Source organism: Diadema antillarum, unplaced genomic scaffold (assembly GCF_040938485.1).
Source record: "Diadema antillarum isolate AM-2024a unplaced genomic scaffold, OU_Dant_1.0 seq00000368_RagTag, whole genome shotgun sequence".
In the NCBI taxonomy this organism is placed as follows: Eukaryota; Metazoa; Echinodermata; class Echinoidea; order Diadematoida; family Diadematidae; genus Diadema; species Diadema antillarum.
The window spans coordinates 1,555,001-1,575,291 of record NW_027271369.1 but is presented as its reverse complement, the minus strand read 5'-3'; the positions used below and the strand labels follow the sequence as shown (position 1 = coordinate 1,575,291).

The 20,291-nt window shown below is 38.8% G+C and overlaps 1 protein-coding gene across 1 annotated transcript; it reads left to right on the top strand.

The window, feature by feature from the left end:
• Positions 1–3,348: 3,348 nt before the first annotated feature.
• Positions 3,349–13,141, top strand: LOC139731283 (pre-mRNA-splicing factor RBM22-like). The gene is made up of 8 exons (XM_071642170.1): positions 3,349–3,405; positions 6,919–6,972; positions 7,807–7,969; positions 8,653–8,753; positions 9,690–9,862; positions 10,759–10,959; positions 11,880–12,130; positions 12,615–13,141. Exons 1-8 carry the CDS (start codon positions 3,352–3,354, stop codon positions 13,064–13,066), a joined length of 1,449 nt encoding a protein of 482 aa, XP_071498271.1. The 5' UTR covers positions 3,349–3,351; the 3' UTR covers positions 13,067–13,141.
• The last annotated feature ends 7,150 nt before the right edge of the window (positions 13,142–20,291 follow it).

Below are 20,291 nucleotides of genomic sequence, written 5' to 3'. Positions count from 1 at the left end.
TTTCATGGAAGAGATCCACACCCATTTACATCAATGGGTGACAAACCTTGGTGAGCTGACCTATTAGAGCTGATGCTACTACACAGCTGACCTTGATTCACTCAGTTAACCCATTCAGGACAAGTCCCAAGTATACTCGGGCAAGTGTCTATGGGAAATGCGTGTTGCAGCAAAATCAGTCCGTCCTCAATGGGTTAAGGAACAATTCACAAGTTATCGTCTAGATTGTGCTACCCAATATCTGATAGTAAACTTGGTTAGCGAGTTATTACGGTTAGGCCAATCAGACATCAGAGAGGACTTAAAGCTAATGTCTACTTACATTTACAACTTCTGATTAAATTCTAAAATTAATGAAATGAAGAGCTGATGCAAAACATATATCATACAAAAGTTCCGGGTATATGCTCAAATACCAGGGATAAAAAAACAGAGACATATGCAAGTTCATGCATTTTAATAGATTAAATACAGTGTTTGTGCATACGGGGTGTGTGTGTGTGTGTGTGTGTGTATGTGTGTGTGTGTGTGTGTAACTGTCTGTCTGTCTGTTGTGTCAGTGTATGTATGTAATGTTCTAAAGTGATGGTGAATCCATGGAAACAAAGGCGGGGCAAACCATGTGTGCCACACCCTATGATTCCAAATCTGTGATGAGTTTTAGCCCTGAGACTCTGCACCTGGTTCAAGTTCGAGGTGTCTGTCAACACCCACTTTGATCGATACAGCCCCAGGGCATGTGTTTTGTTCAGTGTTAACCCCAGCCCCAATGAGGCTTTTGTGATGTGAGATGAATTTTCATTGTTGAGAGCCAGCAGCGCACATGCACAATTGATGTCCCTTTGTGTCAGGGCCTGGTCAGGATTTGTGAGTGCAGCGTTTATGAGTGCTCGATCAAAGAACCATTCTTCAAATATCTAATCAGGGTGAAGGGATAACATCTGATGTCTGACTCACATAGAAAAGGTAAAATAATCCCAATGTATGCTGAACTGAAAGAGGCAAGTACAAGTTTGATGCTCAATTCAACACAACTTTCATGTTCTTGGACATACGTTCTCAAAATTTGGTCAATAATAATTCCCACTCATTTTAAAGTACCGGTATTTAGCTGAAGAAACAGTAACAATCATAAATGACGAAGTTGATTCTTCCAATGCAAAATTTTATTTCAGTGGACACAAGTTTCATAATAACAAAAAGAACCAAATTCCAAAATAATACCAAATCACAATAAAAGGGTATACATCTGACATTTTTTAGCAAACGAAAGAGGTAAAATGGATACACGGAAAGTCCTAAAATCAGAAGGTCAATCATCATTTTTGAATCAGTTTCCAAAAAAATTCAGATCATTTACTATATCCCATATCATTTTATCCATGATTTGAAAAAGTGGAAATTCATAAGACTGAGAACTGATTTGCAAGGCCAAAGGATTGCTGCTAAGATAAGAACAAATCTTCCCTATACAAAGGCTTAAAGAACCAATTGGCACCTTTTGTTTGGGCTTGTATTATAAATCATGCAAGCTATGATTAAAATAATGACTAACTAAATGAATCACACTACAGACAAAGAATAAAAGACAGTAGAAATGATACGGTAGTTAAAATAGAAGAGCAATCAGGAAGTCAAATATGTCATCTCCAAAGTATCAACAAATATTGTCATTATAGCCATGTGACTTCAGTATCGATGACATGATTTCTTCTTTCCCATCACTACAAAAAGAGAAGAAAATTAACGGAATGATAAACAAGCTTGATCTTCTTAACCCGTTGAAGACGAGTCCCGAGTATACTCGGGCAGGTGTCTTTGGGAAATGCGTGTTATAGCAATATCAGTCCGTCCTCAACGGATTAATAAAGTTCAAATCATTTTCACTTGTACTGTCTCCAGTTCACTAGAACTCACATAGGGCCTAGCTACCTGTTAATATGAATTTTCAGAAGAAAATTATTCCTAACCAAGTTTTAATACTCCAAATATGTACCGGTATAAACTTCTTGTGAAATAAACAAGGAATAGAGTTGACCTATCAATATAGCCAACAAGTTCTCCTGACCTGAGTAATGCCCTACTTAATTGCTTGCTGCTGATCTTAAAATTCTTATGTAGGGGTTAAAGAATATGATCTCTTGTCATCTGTTTGACATTTGAGTGTTCCATTGACAGGTTCTTAGCCTTGTATCCACTTAGATCCTACTTCACAACGTGTAGCTCTTCCAACTAATATGACCACGTAGGCCTACATGAAATATCTAGTTTTCTCCACACTTTTATCATTTTACTCAAGTTTCTCAGTAAGTTTTGTTTGGATGGTTGGTAGTAAACAGTGAGCCATCATCCTCGGGGTTGGAATAGGCCCAAGCATGAGTGCAATCATGCTTGGGTGAACCCCGGGGCATTCCTTCACACAGTTACGGGCTGGTCGCAGTTAGCATGGGCCCACTTTTTGTGGGTTCCTTTTTTTTTTAGCAACGTACGTCATACATGTAATAGGACATTTACAACATGGGCAGGTATTAAACAAGCTCCCTACTTTACAAACTCTTTGACTTGAGTCTGAGATACATTAATGCCAATGGATCAGTTCTGGACTAGCTCAGCTTACCTATTTATAGTCATTAAAAAGTGAGTCATATCACTTTTATTTGATACAGAAATCTATGAAAGTACACATCCATCTCAACCTGTTTGCAGCTGCAGGCATTCATGCTTGGTTCTTTTGACTTGTGCGGCGCTATCAAGAGATCATATTCATGTGCCGACAATGAATGAATGACCCGTTCTCCGCAACGCGGATGATGCCTTGTCCTGTAAATGCTATGTTCCACTCGATGCATCATCTGTTTATTTCAGAGGAACTGCAATAAGTTCTAGACTTACCAGATAAGGATGCTCCCAGTGCAGTGGCAGTGGCTGTTTGTTGCAACGAAAGTGTGACCATCAGTGAACAATGTTCTACGGTGGATTCGTGTCCAACGAAACTGAAGTGATCAAAATTCAGTCGCTGCTTGTTGCTCATATGAACGTCTGATGCATTCCTTTTGTCGATAGCTATCCGATGTCAATCTGCTGCCCACACCACCACCTGCCGGTCTAGTCTCCGAGCTAGCTGAGCTCCTCCCTCAGCAGCGGATCGTCATTGTGTTATGTTAGCAGACTACAGACCGTGGTGCAAAGCGTGGCCTCAGAGGGCGTTGTGCAAGTGGGATGCAAGAAGCTTGGCTTGAACCATAGCACGGCTTGCTTGTACACCGCGTTGAATCTGTGTAAAACTGTACGTGGTACGTGGTCGAATCATCGCGACACAGCGTTTTATTGCATGTGCACACACGAAGAGCCATGGCGGTTAGCAAGAGTGCGAATACATACAATCGATTAAACTGGGAAGAATCAGTGAGTATTACCATCTGTAATTCTGAGGAGTATTTTATTCTATCAAGTACTCTTTGTTTTGTTTTGTACTGTAGGAACGTCAAGTATGTAGTTCGTGTTTTGATGTGGAAGTACAATTGTATCTAAAAGGAGTTGTATCATTGTCAAGTGCTCAGTCCAACCCCTAGCATATTGTGTTGGCATGACTTACAAGTAACTATTGGCAGTAAAAGTAGAAAAAACTTAGTTTGATTTGAGAGCACCTGGTCCTGGGATATGTATGTAATCTAGTGAACTGGAAATTTAACAAGTTAGTTAGGATTATATCTGTTGCATGGTAGGAAAGAACACTTTGACATGATATTTAAGATGCATTGATCAGATCTCCCCTCTGTCTTGTCTGTGAAAAGAAAGAAAGCAAAAACAAACAAAAAAAAAAAAACGCACAGGGCAGGGAGTTGACCGAAAGATCGGTCTGTATCTGGTCGTCAGGGATTTGTTCCGCGGAGACTGCGTCTGGCTTCACGAATCCACTCCTACACAGACCAAAGGCTGTAATACTAGCTCTCCTAGCTCCTGTATTGATACTCTGCCAGCGGTCGCGCACAGACCAAACGGTACGATAAACTCCATTTCATACCGGTACCGCTTTTTTACATTGAAACAAGTTTGACATGACATTACACATAGAGCTAATGCAGTAATATTTCGGGTAACTTTCTCACATTGTGCAATCGAAATACAGTAACTAGGTTAGATCACAGAAATTTGTTTCCATATCGCGCCATTTGCTAGCAGTAAGGGTATGGTAAGGCGCCATTTTGAATCCGTTAGCCAATCACATGCGAGGTACATGTACTTGTTTTGATAAAAACACGCTTTCAAAAGCCCTTTCAAAAACCCTTTCCAAAGTCCTTTCCAAAGCCCTTTAGAAACGGCTTCCAAAATAGTTGCGTTTATCAAGTCATCGCGAACACGAAAACTGGCCTTGTCACTTCGCAGCTGCATTGCACAATTTGACTTAGAGGAGAAGGGGTCCATACTGTAACCGCAGTACAAAGCCGTTTCAAAAGAACTTTGAGTTTATCTTGCTTCAAAGGGCTTCTAGAAACAGGTTTCTGGAAACCTGTTTCGGAAACCTGTTTCTGAAAGCACAAACTTGTGGCTTTCGAAAAGGCTTTCCGAACCCCATAATCAAAACAGCTTTACTTTTATCAACTCGTAAAAATTCCTTGAAAGCCGTTTGGAAAACCTGTTTCTGCCGAGAAAAAGAGTTGATAAACGCACCCAAAGATGAACGTTGTAAGTGTTTGTCAGTGGGTGTTTCTGCCTCGCCTACCGGGCCCTGGCAAGACGTAAATTTGAATGAATCCCTTGGAGTTTTGAGTGCATTAAACTTGCGCCACATCCTGTACAAAGTTGAACGTCGCACTAGAACTCGAAGTATTGCCAGAAGGATGAGTGTACGAGATGCCCTGCCAAAGTTATGAAATTACATGGGGAAAAGGGTATTAAAAAAAAAAAATTAACTACAGTGTACCGACCCTCTTGGGTTTTGACAATTAAGGGCAAACAAACAATTTTTTTTTTTTTTGCCTAATGTCAAAAAATAAAAGACTCCTCCGGACAGACAGATCTTTCTGTCTAGGCAGGGAGATGAGACAAAATGGAAAAAAAAAATATGGACCCTGCCCCATGGCTATGGTGTACGTGGTGTAGGATTAGACAGAAAAATCTGTCCGTCCGGATGAGTCCTTTATCATTCTTTGACTTTATCGGCTCTCCTCCGTAGACATAGGAGGAGATCCATGAAGCCAGACACAGTCTCCTCGTAACATATCCCCGACGACCAGATACAGACCGATCTTTCGGTCAAGTAGTAGGACCTATTTTCTTATCTATTCAGTATCCTGATTCCATGTCAATATCTCTAATTCTGTCAACCCAAACTCCACTAAAATCACAAGAAATACTTGTGTAGGGGTTCTATGTTATTTTCAGTCATTCATGTGAATTTGAACCAAATCACTTGATGAAAAGCATTGATGTCACTCGGCACCGATTTTCATGTTGTTGCTCAAAGCAACTTGCACTTTGACATCTGTGAGTGATCATAGCATAGAGATATGCTGCCTGTACAATGTGAAACTAAAGTTAGCTGCCCATCAAATAATATGTGTTGTGCATTGCATTTTTAATATCCAGGAGTTCCAAATCAATGTGCAATGATTAAATGGGAAGTTAAGGTTGCTGTTAAAGTTAGCTTGTCAAATATTATACATTGTATTAAATTGTGCATTGCATTTACCAATAACCAGGAACTCAAATGCAATGTGCAATGATTAAATGGGAAGTTAAAGTTGTTTGTTTCAATTTGAAAGAAGACAATTAAGAAATGTGTATAAATTGTCAATGTTTCAAAACTGTCTACATGTGTGTGTTAGTTTGTGTCTGCCTCTGTCCATCTGTCTGTCTGTGTCAGTTCATGGCGCTCTAGGAACTGCATTTCTCAACAGACTTAATTCATCGTACCCTCCCAATCATTTGTGCTTTGATTTTTGGCTAGCTCCCTCCCAGTTACTTGAAAGATATGTTGCAATAGTATAGCTAACTTCAGACTCAGGTGTTGCAGTAGTGCAGGCAGTGTGTGACATGATAGCGTGTGAAGAAGTCGAATGAGTTGTTTTGAACAGCTGTATTTCCTGTGATTTTGGTGCAGTTAAGTGCTGTTGAATTCAAGATATGTACATGGATAGGAAAGTACATCAGACTCCAAAGTATTAAATATTTACCCCTCTCCTTCCCCACACACATGTCTTACAAACTGAAAAAGTAACAACCCTAACCCTTTACCCAAAAAGACCAAACTCTGACCCTAAATCATTCATACCCTAACACCATGGTTGTGGATTCCCTCCTAAATTTTAGTACAGTAAAACCCATAATTCATTAGAATGATGACATTGAAGAGATCTGACGACTCATGCCCCTAACAAACCAGAGTACAAGCTGATGTGTATTACTGTATAACCCGTATGTTTAACAACTTTTTTAGTTCTGTGAATTTTGCAAGTCTTGTGCTATTTGCAAATCTAACAACACATGGAAACTGTGATCCTGGCATGAATGCATACATGTACATACATTTGTATCTCCATTCATTACTGCACTCCCCAGTTGCGAATTTTATAACCACTTGCAAAATTGTAGGGAAGTATTGATATGGAAACAAATTAGACTTGCTGAATATATGGTGTTTACAGATTAGACAATTTTTTTTTTCAATTAAAAGTAAGTGTTTTAAGGGGCAGCCCTGTCCCATATCTTGTGTACCTACATAGGGTTCATAACTGCACCACACCCGGATGAACTTTCAGCAGGATGTTTGCCAAAATCTTTTGCACAAACTGCATTGTACTTCTCCATAACATGTTTAGCCCTCCACCTCCTCCCTGGGAAGAGGATATTTACACCTAATTTGACAGCCTTTTCTAGAGCCAAACCAATGCTATCATATTTTGTTGTTTTTGGCAGGAATTTCCCATTCTCTGTCAGACATGCCTCGGAGATAATCCGTATGTACGAATGGTGAGTATGAAAACTTTTCAGATTGGTTTGTAGTGTGCATTCCCACACAAAGCAGATCATAACAATGAAATCCTGGCAGAGGTTTACTGACCAGCACCCAATTATGAATGAAACAAGATTCCATCCGAAGTAATATGGAGAGAAATACATCATAGATAGAATATATTGCTTAGCTCTTAGAATTGAAGAGAGAAGCCATGAATTTAAATGTATCAGTACACCAATGTATTGACTGTATCATTTTCATAAACTGCTCTTCTAATCTGAGTAGACAAAGATCATGTGATGTAGCAAAGTTTTGTATTAACTGCAGGAACCCTAAAAAGGTTGCAAATGCTTTTGAAGTGCAAAGCATACAGTGCATTATAAATTGTATCTTTTTTGCTGTGTTTCAGAGTCACTTCATATGTCTACATTGTACATTGTACATGTATACAAATTGTTTTCTCTCATTAACTTCAGCTAGTTTCTAAGTTGTTGAAAGCATGAACTTCAATTTAGAGGCCTACTATGGCTTCATGATACAGTTATAAAAAAATTGATGGAATCCCATTTTCTTTGCTCAATTTTTCACTTAATATGTCTCTAAGTGACTAGAAATACATTGTACACGTATCTGCTTACCCTGTATATATCTTTTTTAATGTTGATAATTTGTCGATCAAAATCTATTCTTGAAAAGCAGAGCCTGTACTTTGCAGCATTTCAAATTGTTCGTGGTTGCTAAATAACTCAAGGACTCTGGAAAGTGGACAATTTGTCCAACATTGCTGATATATTGTAGTTGATATAGATTTTTAATTTCTGCTTCTTTGCCACCATGCTATTTCACAGACCAAAGAGAAATATGGTAGGGAGTGCAAAATATGTCAGCGTCCTTTCACCATATTCCGCTGGTGTCCCGGCGCTCGGATGAGATTCAAGAAGACAGAAGTGTGTCAAACATGCAGCAAGCTGAAAAATGTATGCCAGACATGTCTACTGGATCTAGAATATGGTAAGAAGTGTGACATACATGTACTATACATACTTTGGTTGTAGTGGATTATGACCCTGCTCAGTATGCAGTATGATATGTAATGTCTTTAAATGATAATGTATGTAATGCGTGCAGAATGAATTCACATTGTGATGATGCTGTAAAGATATTGGAATAGACAATAGGTTCTGAAGTGAATATGTTTGAAGCTAGTTGGAGTATTTGACTACCCACCTGGTACATGGTATTCTACTTTCTTTGTATGTGCTTAATAGAAGATATTCAGTATGGAAACCAATATCAGATTTCGTTGTTATGGTTTTGCATGGTCTTCCAGAATGAAATGAAACAGTGGAATTATTTTTGGAGCTGCTGCACTGCATACTGGTGACATTTATCAGAAAAGCATTGATGAATCGTCACTTAATTCTTACAATGTCCATCTTCATAAAAGAATTTATGACTCAGAGGGTCATAAATGACATTGTGTACCACTCTGGAAGATCACCAGAGAATATCAAAGTAATGAATAACCACTGTGTGCCAAGTTTAACGCATGGTGAGGTCATGTGGAAAAAATAACAGATTCATATAAAATTCCGTATGTTCAGTGTTAACAGTTTGCTCATGAAATATTCATACTGATATTGTAATTGTTTCATTCACCTGCTGATTCTACTGGATTTTTTTTCTCACCATAGGTTTGCCAATTCAAGTTCGTGATGCTGCCCTCAGCATCAAAGATGAGATGCCCAAATCAGATGTCAACAAGGAGTATTATTCACAGAATATTGAACGTGAGGTAGGTTTGTAATCATTGCATGTCATTATTTGGCAATGCAACACTATGGTAAAGTTGAGGCACTTGCAAATCAGTGCAAAATCATGAACGGTATTCCCATGTTAGTTGCTTCTCATCCTCTTTTTCTGTATTTAAATCTAAATCATGATATACAGTTGTATAGCATTGTGTGCATGTGATTTTGTACTATGATGACATCTTTCTGTACTGCATTGTGCTATGCTTGTGATAACTGCAAAGGGATAAGACAGTCACTGGAATGTGAGTTTTGTGCATTAGATTACTTCGTAAACCAATAGACACTTGTACATGTACACTTAAAGGTTTTATGACATACAAATACATGTTGATTTGTGTTGATTCATGATACCCTCAACATCACTTTTGCGGTGAAGCAAATATCTAGAAACAATCCATATGTTTTTAAATAATTTTTCTTCTATTTTTCTTCAGATTACTTGGATACGCCCACAAAAAAAAAAGCCTTCCAATTCAAGATTCTGGTTGTGACCTCATCTGTCAATCATTGCTAAAGTTTTGATACGTTTAACGAAAGACATTGGAATGCTCCTTCCCCTCGACTGAGCATAACTTGCATGTTTCTGTAATGTTAATGTGACTAACAAAAGACATGGCAAGGGAACATGCAAGTTATGCTCGGTCTCGGGGAAAATTAGCTTTGTATGATAGGAGGTGATTTATTTGGGTCTCAGAGATGGATTTAGGTCTATGCAACTCTATCCACTGCTTTTAAAAAAAAGTGTCATGTCCATCCTCTGGTGTAAACCTTGTCAGTACCTTTGCAAAAAACATAGTAAAATTATCAAAGTTTGATACAGATTTGATACAGACAGCGTAAGTGACACACATCAATCACATGTCTTACATAGAACAGAAGTCAAATTAACCAATTTCATGTTTCTCTTTATCTTGCAGATAGCTAATGCTGATGGCAACAACCCAGCCGGAGCAGTGGGCAAGGCCCAGGCGCCGAGTGACCTACTCCTCAAGCTGGCCAGGACCACACCCTACTACAAGAGAAACAGACCCCACATATGCTCCTTCTGGGTCAAGGGAGAGTGCAAGCGAGGAGAAGAGTGTCCTTACAGGTGAGATAGTTTGTGTTCCTTAAAGGAATCATATTGTTTTGGTTTAAACCTAACTTCAGGTTTATAACATTTTGGGTGAAATGATGAGAAACCTTTATGAAATATGAAAGAGCATGTAATTTCAAGAGGAATTCAACGTTTTTTGATGATAATTGGTTTAGAAATGGCTGAGATAACCAAAACAGAGCAATCTTAAAGGTGGGACCCAACTTTTATTGTGATCGCTTTGTTTTACTTTGTGTTTGGATGTCTCAGCCATTCCACAACCGATTTTCATTAAATAAACTTTGAATTTCCCCTAGAATGGTATGCTCTGTACTATTTCACAAGTGGTTTCTTGATATCTTGCAAAAAGTTAAAAGCCCAATTCTCATCTCCACCAATACTATACCATCCCTTCAATCCAATGAGGATGAATCTCAAGTATATTCAGGCAGGGGTCTATGGGAAATGCATGTTGTAGCAAAATGAGCCTGTCCTCGACGGGTTAAAGAGACGCTATGTATATCTGCAATTATCTCTCTTCATAAGTCTTGAGTTGTACACGAACATGTACAAATGCTTGATAATTAACATGTCTTAGGAGATTAAACGGAACAATTTTAGTGAAGGTTATAACCGTGAGAGAAGCTTCTTAGCACTTTGTTTTGTGTCAGTTGCAAGGTCCTGTGCTGTCATGGAGGTATGCTAATGAGGAACCATGCTTTTCATGTTTATGGTAATCAAGAATATTGTGATTGTAGAAATGCATGTGTGGCATAAAATTACAGTGGCAGCAAAAACAAAAATAAGTGTTGAGCTTTCCATACCAGTCATAAGGATGTGCATTAGTCATTTACAATTGTTCCAGTTCTGTTCTTATACATTAAATTTGCTGTATTATCTTATCCTTGCAGGCATGAAAAGCCAACTGACCCAGATGACCCCCTGGCTGATCAGAACATCAAGGATCGTTTCTATGGTGTGGATGACCCCGTGGCAGACAAGCTGATGAGGCGGGCAGCAGCAATGCCCAAGCTGGAGCCACCGGAGGACAGGAGTATCACCACGCTCTATGTAGGAGGCCTAGGGGACAAGGTTACAGAGGAAGACCTCAAGTAAGCATGTCAAATATCTCTATATACTGTATATAGCAAATATTTTGTGAGGTTTTTATTTTAGCAAATTTCGCGAGTCGGGTGCTACTCGCGAATTTAAAAACCTACGAAAATCTGAGCTGTGATCCCGACATGAACGTGACGTGCACGCATGTGTTTCTCCGTTCAGTGGTGTACTCCACAATCGCAAATTTAACCACTAGCGGAATTTGGCGGGAAGTCCAGATTCGGAAAAAATTAGACTCAATATTATATGGCTTATACAGTTCACCCCATACTCCCATCTAGATGTACCCTGTGGTAATTGAAATTAAAGCCAGTGCAACTGAAATTATGATAGTTCTCTGTCGCTTTGTGTAGTGATCTGTTCAGTGTTGGATGTGTCAAAGAGGTCAAAACCATTATTTCTTTTTTGTAGGATGTGATTCAAGTCTTTTTTATCAAGTTGTCTTCATGTCCATTTGAGTGTGGTGGTGGTAAGAAGTAATAAATGTCTTTGTAATCTAATGATATCAGTTAGCTGTCTTAACCTCAGACTTGTTAAATTTTTTGTCATAGGAATAAAAAAAAGATAGCGACAGTAGTATAAACATAACTGATGAGAAATGATTATTTTTATGTGTGTCTCATGGTCAGACAAAAGGAGATTGTCTCACCATGTTAATGTGGCAAGTAGTTATTTCATTTGAAGTTTTTTTTTATCATTCACACATAGACATTGTCCCCTTTTCTGTACGTGTTCTAAAATTGTTAATGTACCCCAACTCTGAAATGAGATGGAGGCACAAGAGCCCTGAGATGTACTTTTCATGTTGTTGTTACAGTTGACCATGTACATAGATATGTAACTTTTCAATCATTTCTACAGATGCTTTGAAAGTCTGACATTAAACATGACTTTTGCCTTAATCTTGTTGCAGGAGCCATTTCTATCAGTTTGGTGAGCTGCGCAGCATCAACGTCGTTCCCAAACAGCAATGCGCCTTCGTCACCTTCACCACACGGCCTGCCACAGAGCTGGCAGCAGAGGGCTCCTTCCAGAAACTCATCATCAAGGGTCGAAGGTTAAATGTCAAGTGGGGCAAGCCACAGGCACAGCAGGGCTCTAGTAAGAAAGAAGAGGAAGGGTCCAAGGAGCCATCCTATGAACCTGTCCCTGGGCTCCCAGGAGGTAAGCACTGAATTTCTTTTCTTCTCAAACTACTTGATCCAAAGAAACATCCTAATGTTGATATCCTTAAAGTCAATCACTAAAAACATAATAAATCTTAGCGTAAGCCATTAATCACTTTTCATATGCAACTCCAAGTAAAGTTTATTAAATAGACTAGATGATTGATCCCCAGCTCTTGCTACAGGGATCTAGTGAAAATATAACTGTTTTATATCTACCAATATCACAGATTTGGAAAGATTTTTGTAATGATCAGGTCTGAATAGTTGTTCAAAGACACAAGAAGAAAACCAGAGCTTGCAAGTATTGCTAGAGAACGTTTGAGACAAGTCACTGCAGATTTTGCTCACAAACATATTAGAAAAGTCAGATTTGTGTTGTTGTTTTTTTCACTTTCAAACTATCTTTGCTTTACTCAACATGATGACCATGATACATGTTCTTGCAACTTTCAGCGTTACTTTTTTTTTCTGTCTTGCAGTTTTGCCGCCACCACCTGTAAATCCAGAGCAGGGTGGAGCGCCATTCCCTCCTCCAATGCTGCCCCCTCCTCCGATGGCAAACCCAGACCCGCACGCTCAATTCAGGCCCCCTCATTCAGCGTTTGGCATGGGCATGCCCCCTCCACCTAGATTACCTCCTCCGCCCCACCACATGCACCACCTGGGTAACAGGGGCAGATTCCCCCCTCCGCCTCCAGGAGTGCCCCCACCCAGGATGCCCCGGTTCCCTCCCCCGCCCAACTTTGGGAGACGAGATGGACCTCCCCCTCCGCCTCCTCCACACATGCGACACAGAATGCCCCTCCCCCCTCCACCAGTGATACCCCCTCCCCAGCGGTCTCAGCAGGGGAGTGGGAAGGCACCTGCTGTCCACTACCCATCACAGGACCCCCAGCGGATGGGCACAGGAGTATCAGATACCTCAAAGTAAAACCAAGCTAGTAATTGTGGACTCTTTTAAAATTGTAAAACCAGTATTGAGGCTACAGTCACCAAGGTCTTTACCCAATAGTAGGAAAGAAAGAAAAAAAAAAAGAACTCATCTGCCCAATGCCAATCTGCACACTTCTCAGCAATTTGAAAACATTTTCTATGCTTCTTTATGAAATATCTTTCAATTAATTGTTTTGAAATGTTAGTAAGATTGTAGTAAATATATAAACTTAATGATTAATTAAATGTACTGTTTCCCCCGTCTGTCTTTTCTATCCGATTTGATTGTAAGAAAGATATGTTTGAACATATGGGTATATCTGTGGGTTTTTTGTTTCTTTGTTTTTTTCACTTGGAAAATTTAGTTCATCATGGCTTGGTTACAATCTAGTGCTCTCTTGTCAAGTTATCCCTAGAAGCAAACTGATGAGCAATAACTCCTTTACATGAGCATCATTTTTTTTTATTCACTGCAAAGTGGGTATGGGTGTGTACCTAAACTCTGATTAAATAGCACATAATCCAATACTGTATACGCTATATATTTTACGGGGGGTTTATTTTCGCGAATTTCGCGAGTTGGGAGCCATTCGCGAAATTAACAACACGCGAAAATATTACCTTCCAAAATGAATCCCTTGCCTTGATGATACGAACATTTCAGTACTAGTATACCATGTCACAGCTTACCGAACAGACCATACTGGCTAAGCTTGTTTAAGCACGTCCATGTCTGCTTACGAATACTGTAGAGAGCCAATCCATTATGGCAAGGGGACCACTCGTCAGAAATCTAGCGCGATGGACTTAACCACTTAAAAAATGTTGAATTCTAACTTACAAGTTCGCAGAGTTTGGTAAGTTTTTTTCATGCAGTGTACATGTATAACTAGTATCATTCTTATTTGCTAGTAAGTTGAAAATTCACACTTTTTTTTGCCACTTCATATTTTCTCTGGTCCCCCAATCGCGAATTTAACCACTCGCGAAAATGTGTGACAGCGGCAATTCGCGAAAATTTATGAACGCGAAAATTATAGCGTATACAGTATGATGCACTCAAATGGATCACCAGTTTGATATCATATGAAAAGATGTGACCACATATGCCAACAATATTGATCATTTATTAGTCTTCTGGTAAGATACATTTTGTGTTTCATTTGAACACAAAGGATGTTTTACTGGTTTTGCTGTGCCCCACTTACATCATGCTCTGTTCTTATCTTGGTATGAGGACCAAAGTCATGTTTATAGCAACAAATCTTGATATGAAGAATTTGCTTGGCTCACAAAATTATGGTGGTTGCTACATAGTACTTACAAGAGAAGCCTTTTTTTTTTCTTTTTTCTTTTTGTACCCGAGGAAAATTTGCTGTGATTAATTTTGAATTCCTCATATTCATACTTGGTGGAATGGAATTCATCATAAAGATGAGTTTGTAATATTGACACATGGACACCCATCACATTCTTTCATGCATGTATCAGTAAACCTTGGAAAGCAAGGTTGAATACTACAATGTGTAGCTCAGTTGCCTTTATCAGAACACAGTAGACTGTTATACATTTGTGAAATAATTTGATCTTATCCATGTTTGGCCACATACTAGTCAGTGTTTATAATATGTTCAGCTCTCATATCATCCAATCATATTGTATTACTTTTGTTTGTTTTAATATGTTAACTCATGTACTATGAGTGACTGATGTAAACAGTCAAATACAAGATGGCAGATGACCTGTACCAAGGTTTAACTTCTATGAAGTGTGTGATAGTGTAACCTGGTATAGGGATATCTGATAGCAGAGAATGCATGATATCACAAGCTCTTTCTTCTGGTCCCCATTGAACAAAATTTCTCAATTATTGTCACCTCTGTATGAACTGAGCTTCTACTGCACTTGTTATTCCCCTTGAAAACTGATGAAGTCAAACCTGTCTTTCTGAATAGCGACCATCTGTCTATAGCGGCCACTTGTTTCGTCTGCCTTGGATGGTCACTATAGACAGGTTTGACTGTATTTCAAAAGAGGCCACTTTACTCGTTTGAACTCAAGAAAGTTTTTTAAAGTCCCTGTGATTCAGGCATGGGTGTGCCACGTTGTATTTACAGCTCGTGTGTCTCCTTAATTCTGTACGAGGCTCCCCGAATATTGACAAAGCATTGCTTCTTAAAGAATTATGATTGCCATGGAGATGCAACATGTACTGTAAAACCAGAAATGTTCGTGTGCAGTTCAAGTTTTGTGAGTTTTGCAAGAGCCAAGATTTGCAAAATTAAAATTTACATGAAAATTCATGGCGAAATTATGTGGATTGAATGCCTGTGGCAATTCGTGAAAAATTCTACCAGCTTCAATTCGCAAAAATATCTTGCTTTACGGTAACACACAAGCATCTCCCCTTTAGCCATTTGAAACCTCTATGGTTTTAAGTGTGTGAATATCACTGTCGTAAAATACGATGTATACAGTAGCACTTCTCTCCTTATTCAATCCAACAAGTGTGAATCCCATAAGGACAGGGAAAGACCCGATTCCTTAATATCCCTAGTGCAAATGAGATGTTTGATGGCTGGGCGATCAATTAAGAACCCTACAAATTATTACAGTAAATGCACAACACATGTTAGATGATGATGTCAAACAAAAGAGTTGATCTGTGTGTCACTTTTTCATATGCAGGGTGTCACAAATGTAAAAAAAGTAGACCAATATTTTTAAAACTTGTCACTGTTTAAGCTTTACTCCCTATCAAAGTGTAGAACTAAGATGCAGTGTGCATAATGTGTACTGCAGAAAACATGCTGTGTAAATAGTACTGTGCTCTCTGAAGACTGAAGTTATGATCCTGTGAATAAAGTTTGCGTTTTTATTTGTAGAATTCATGTCCCGAGTCTTCAACTAACTTGTGTTGATGTATAAATAGCACATAAATGAGCCAGATAGTGTAAGGCCACACACACAAACACACCATCACAGATACCAGACAGACACACACATTGTACAAAGAGCAGTTCCTGCAGCTTACATGTACAGTATTGTCATTAATGAGATTGTGTGTATTCTTCCACCTCTGTTTGCCATCTGTAACATTCTCACACCCCCACACTACATGATTAGCAAGATATATTTGTGTATGGGTAAATGCATGCAAATACAATGTGCATGAATGAATGCATAGGTGTACTGTAGGCATCATGTGTACATGTTCATGTCTAGATAGGTATCTGTACATACAATGTACAAGTCTACAAGGATGCAAATTAGATGAACATCGGGAATGTCACAAATAATGCACATGATCTGCAAATTAACCATACCAATGCCATATACACGTACATGTACGTACAAAGTACTGTATAGAGTCTTGCCAACTCGGTTTTTGGCTGAAGAGCTTTGAAGCCTTGGTCAATACATGTATCTGGTCCCATGAACAGCATGAACACAGCTCACATGCAGTGCCCATTATTAGAGGGACATTCCAGACCATTTTCGTAATTTCACATCATGTAGTACTGTACATAAATTGACAACTCCATGTACAGATTTGTAGAATTTATTGTGGTTCTTGAGCAGAGAAGCACTACTTTGAAAAACCTTAAACAAATTACACTGAACAAGGATGATGACATAGGAGGTTCACATATTTCAGAAATGTAGTACATAGTGTAATTCCATTACAATACCGCTTGCTAGCGAGTTCACCTGTGTATAATCTATGCATGCCTTCTTCTTTTGTTCTGCTTCCTTGAGCCCCAACTCATGCATTCTTATGGTGACTCTGCCATGTCATCATCCTTGTTCATTGCAATTTGTTCTAAATTTTGAAAATATTCTTATTCTTCATCCCAATTATCATAAATTCTGAAACTCTGTCCTCAGTAGAGCTAATTTAGGGTTGTTCAAATGTAAAAATCTGGAAATCATCCTGAGGTTTCCTTTAACTATGCTCCACTTTGCTTGCTTTACGACGTCTAAGCGTACATACATTGTACTAACCCTCTCTTGCACACTGCCCTGGGCAATGACATGCCCCCCACTGTCAGCAGTTGGCCAGACTCTCTATATAGGGCACTGAACCTTACCTCCCTACGTTAGCCTTGTACACTCTTTGACACCATGATTTCTCTCAACTCTGCTCAACACCTGATTTTCCTCACAGTATCATATTTCGCTTTGTCTCTTAACCTCATCTCTCACTTTCCCTGCCTCCCCTCTCCCTCTCTTCCAATTCACAATTCTGCATACCCTGTTCGTCATATCCCTTTTTAGGCCATTACCTACTGTAATCTGATGGGTCAAGTGCAAAATCAATCAAGATTTCAGCTCCTTGTCAGCAGCAGGTTAATGCTCCCTGCACCTCCCACCTCCCAAAACCCTTCCTGCTGTATGCCATGGAAGTCACATAATCATGTGATACATGTATTTGAGGGATTATTCAATGCATTTTCCATAAGTTCTCAAGTGTAGATGAGTGAATTGAGTTGTACATATCAAGAGTGCCTGTCATCTTCCCTATCAGAAGCCATGTAATATTAAAAAATCCAGGTCAATCAAATAATTCCAGGATTTCATCTGGCAATATACAGTGTACTCCTGTTATAACGAGGTCTTCTGGACTGGCGGTTTTCTTTCGCTATAACCGAACATTATAGCGTAACAAGATTATATAGATGATAATTCTCGCTATCGCCAATGACGTAAAAAAACTCCTGCGCACGCTAAAGAGCTCTGTCACAGGTGCACTGTGGGATTCCTCGGTCCATTGTTTGCTCCCAGTTGTCTAACGCGAGTCGCAGTTCCCATACGATTCAATGGAGTTCTTTGTCTGCTTTTCCGTTGTTAGCCCTTTTTTTCTTGGCTATAATTCAGCTTAAGAGAGTTGAAAGTGGCTAAGCTTTACTGATTTGCGGTCACTAGAGTCATGGTTCACTACTGCAAGGCTTCAATGTGCTGGTCACATGATGGAAAGCGAAGAAATCTTCAACAAAAAATACCTCTCTATATAAAGACAGAGCGTGTTGTAAAGTGCATGTGCAGCCAAAACCGGGGCTAGTTTGCCATCCGAGCTATCCCATAATGCATCTAAAACGCTGCTCTGCGCACGGCACCTACGTAATGGCGATACCCTCAATTTTGGGACTTGAATTTTATTTTGTTGCAACAGGAGTGCACTGTATATCTAAAAACATTCCATTAACAACAACTTCACTTTCAGCCGAACTATGCATGTGTTTTATTGGAAAAACACAGACCAGCAGTGATTAATATTAGTATACTTACAGGGGTAAAAAACAGCAACAGGTACGTTGATATCTGGTAACATTCAACATGGGACTACATAGAGTTACGCAACAGGGAAAAATCGCCATTTGGATAGATGCAAATGAATACCACTTGGCGCTACATGTATGAAGATAACCAACTTCATCAATATGATGGATGGCAAAAATATGTACACTGCATTCCATTTCACTTTTCCTTTTTTTTCCTTTTTTTTTAAGGTAACTACAGAAAACTTTATCTACACAAATCAAATATATTTTCATAAAAAATGCACTCATGATTTTACAAACTACGCACTAACAGTGAAGCACAGGTAACAAACAACACAGTGCCTACATAAACAATGTGCACACATGCATAGCCACTAATTTCTTGCAAACTGCTAACAAATATCTGCATATCTAATTCAATTGTGACAGTTCAAAAGGAATATCTGAAAAGTTGTGAATCAAAGTTGTCAGTTCAAAAGGAATATCTGAAAAGTTGTGAATCGCAGTTGCAAAAAACTTTCTTCTTAACTCTAAACATGAAATGCGAGCATGTGACTACTCTACTGCAGGACATAAAGTTCCCTTTGCAACACAACTGTTCACAGATAATTTTTTTTATTTTTTATTATTATTTTTTTAACCAATGGTTTACAAAGCTCAATATATGCCAGCAGGATTGTTAAGGACGAAGTAATGTGCTACTCTTTAGCGCAGTATACAATTGCCAAAGTAGCATGCAAGTCGGTAATACTGGAATTCCACTCTAATTTTCTTTTCAACATTATAAGCTCCAAGTTATAAAAGCAATGATTACTATGCAGGTCCGCCAACATTCCCGCGTCCAAATCAGGGAGATTTCACACAGCAATCAGGGAGATATCTGTGTGTTACATGCATTCCAATGGGCGAAAATAATTCCCAAATCACGGAGATTTTAATACTCTCTTTATTTAGACATGAACAGATTTTGACATTTTCAGGGAGACTCCTGCAGAATCAGGGAGACTTGGCAGCTCTGACTATGCTTGACAGATATCAACATGAAAACAAGTAAGTCCTTGAAAGTCTAATAAACAGAATGACGACTCCACATGCATATGTACAATTACATACATAAGTCTTGTGGTATCTGATACTTCGCATGTGGTGCTGTGCAACCTTTAAGAACTTGCTTGAAGAAATAAACCACTACACAGACAAATCCTGATCAAAAAACAGCAACATATTCAGGCACACAAATCAAAAGCAGTGTGCAACAAATGAACAATACCTTAAAATGTCTCTCTCTATTGAGTGAATGCCATGACATCATTATAAAAAGGGTTTACATGTAGAATAGTGGCACTAGATTGCATGCTTGGACATTATACTTGATGCATATAATATTGGCTGGTGTTTTTGACATGTCACAGATATGAGGTTCACTGATGTTGCTATTCTTAGATTCAAATCAATGATATGTACAATGCAATGGATATTACTGATAGTTGAAAGTCCTACAAATCTATTTGATTCTCATTAATTCATCAACTTCCCGAATCACATCTGTAGAAAGAGAAATTAGCGAGAATAACAGGATTGCGGGTTAACAAGGGATGCTGAAAAAGTAATTACAGTCTATGGTATTTAAATCCTTTAATCTCAAAGTGCCGAAAGAAATAATAATTGGTACCCAAATCCCTATCATGATACTTTAACAAGATATAAACCGATGGTCTGTAAGAATTACATCACAAAAAAAAATAAAAAAGTTTGTAGGCCCTGCAAGCAAACCATGTCACATTCTTTTGCAACAGCAAAATTTGAATACAGTATTTTGTTTGTAAGTAATCAGGTTTTGAGCCAGGTCAATAATATATTTGTTGCTGTCTACATGCAGGAATCTTTCTCAGCAAATGAATGTCATCCCAACCTGCTTTGTACACTGGACAATAACATGTC

Coding starts and splice junctions, on each gene's coding strand:
- LOC139731283 (XM_071642170.1), top strand. CDS start 3,352: ATGGCGGTTAGCAAGAGTGCGAATACATACAATCGATTAAACTGGGAA. Junction 9,863..10,758: donor GGAGAAGAGTGTCCTTACAG/GTGAGATAGTTT, acceptor TTATCCTTGCAG/GCATGAAAAGCCAACTGACC. Junction 10,960..11,879: donor GTTACAGAGGAAGACCTCAA/GTAAGCATGTCA, acceptor ATCTTGTTGCAG/GAGCCATTTCTATCAGTTTG.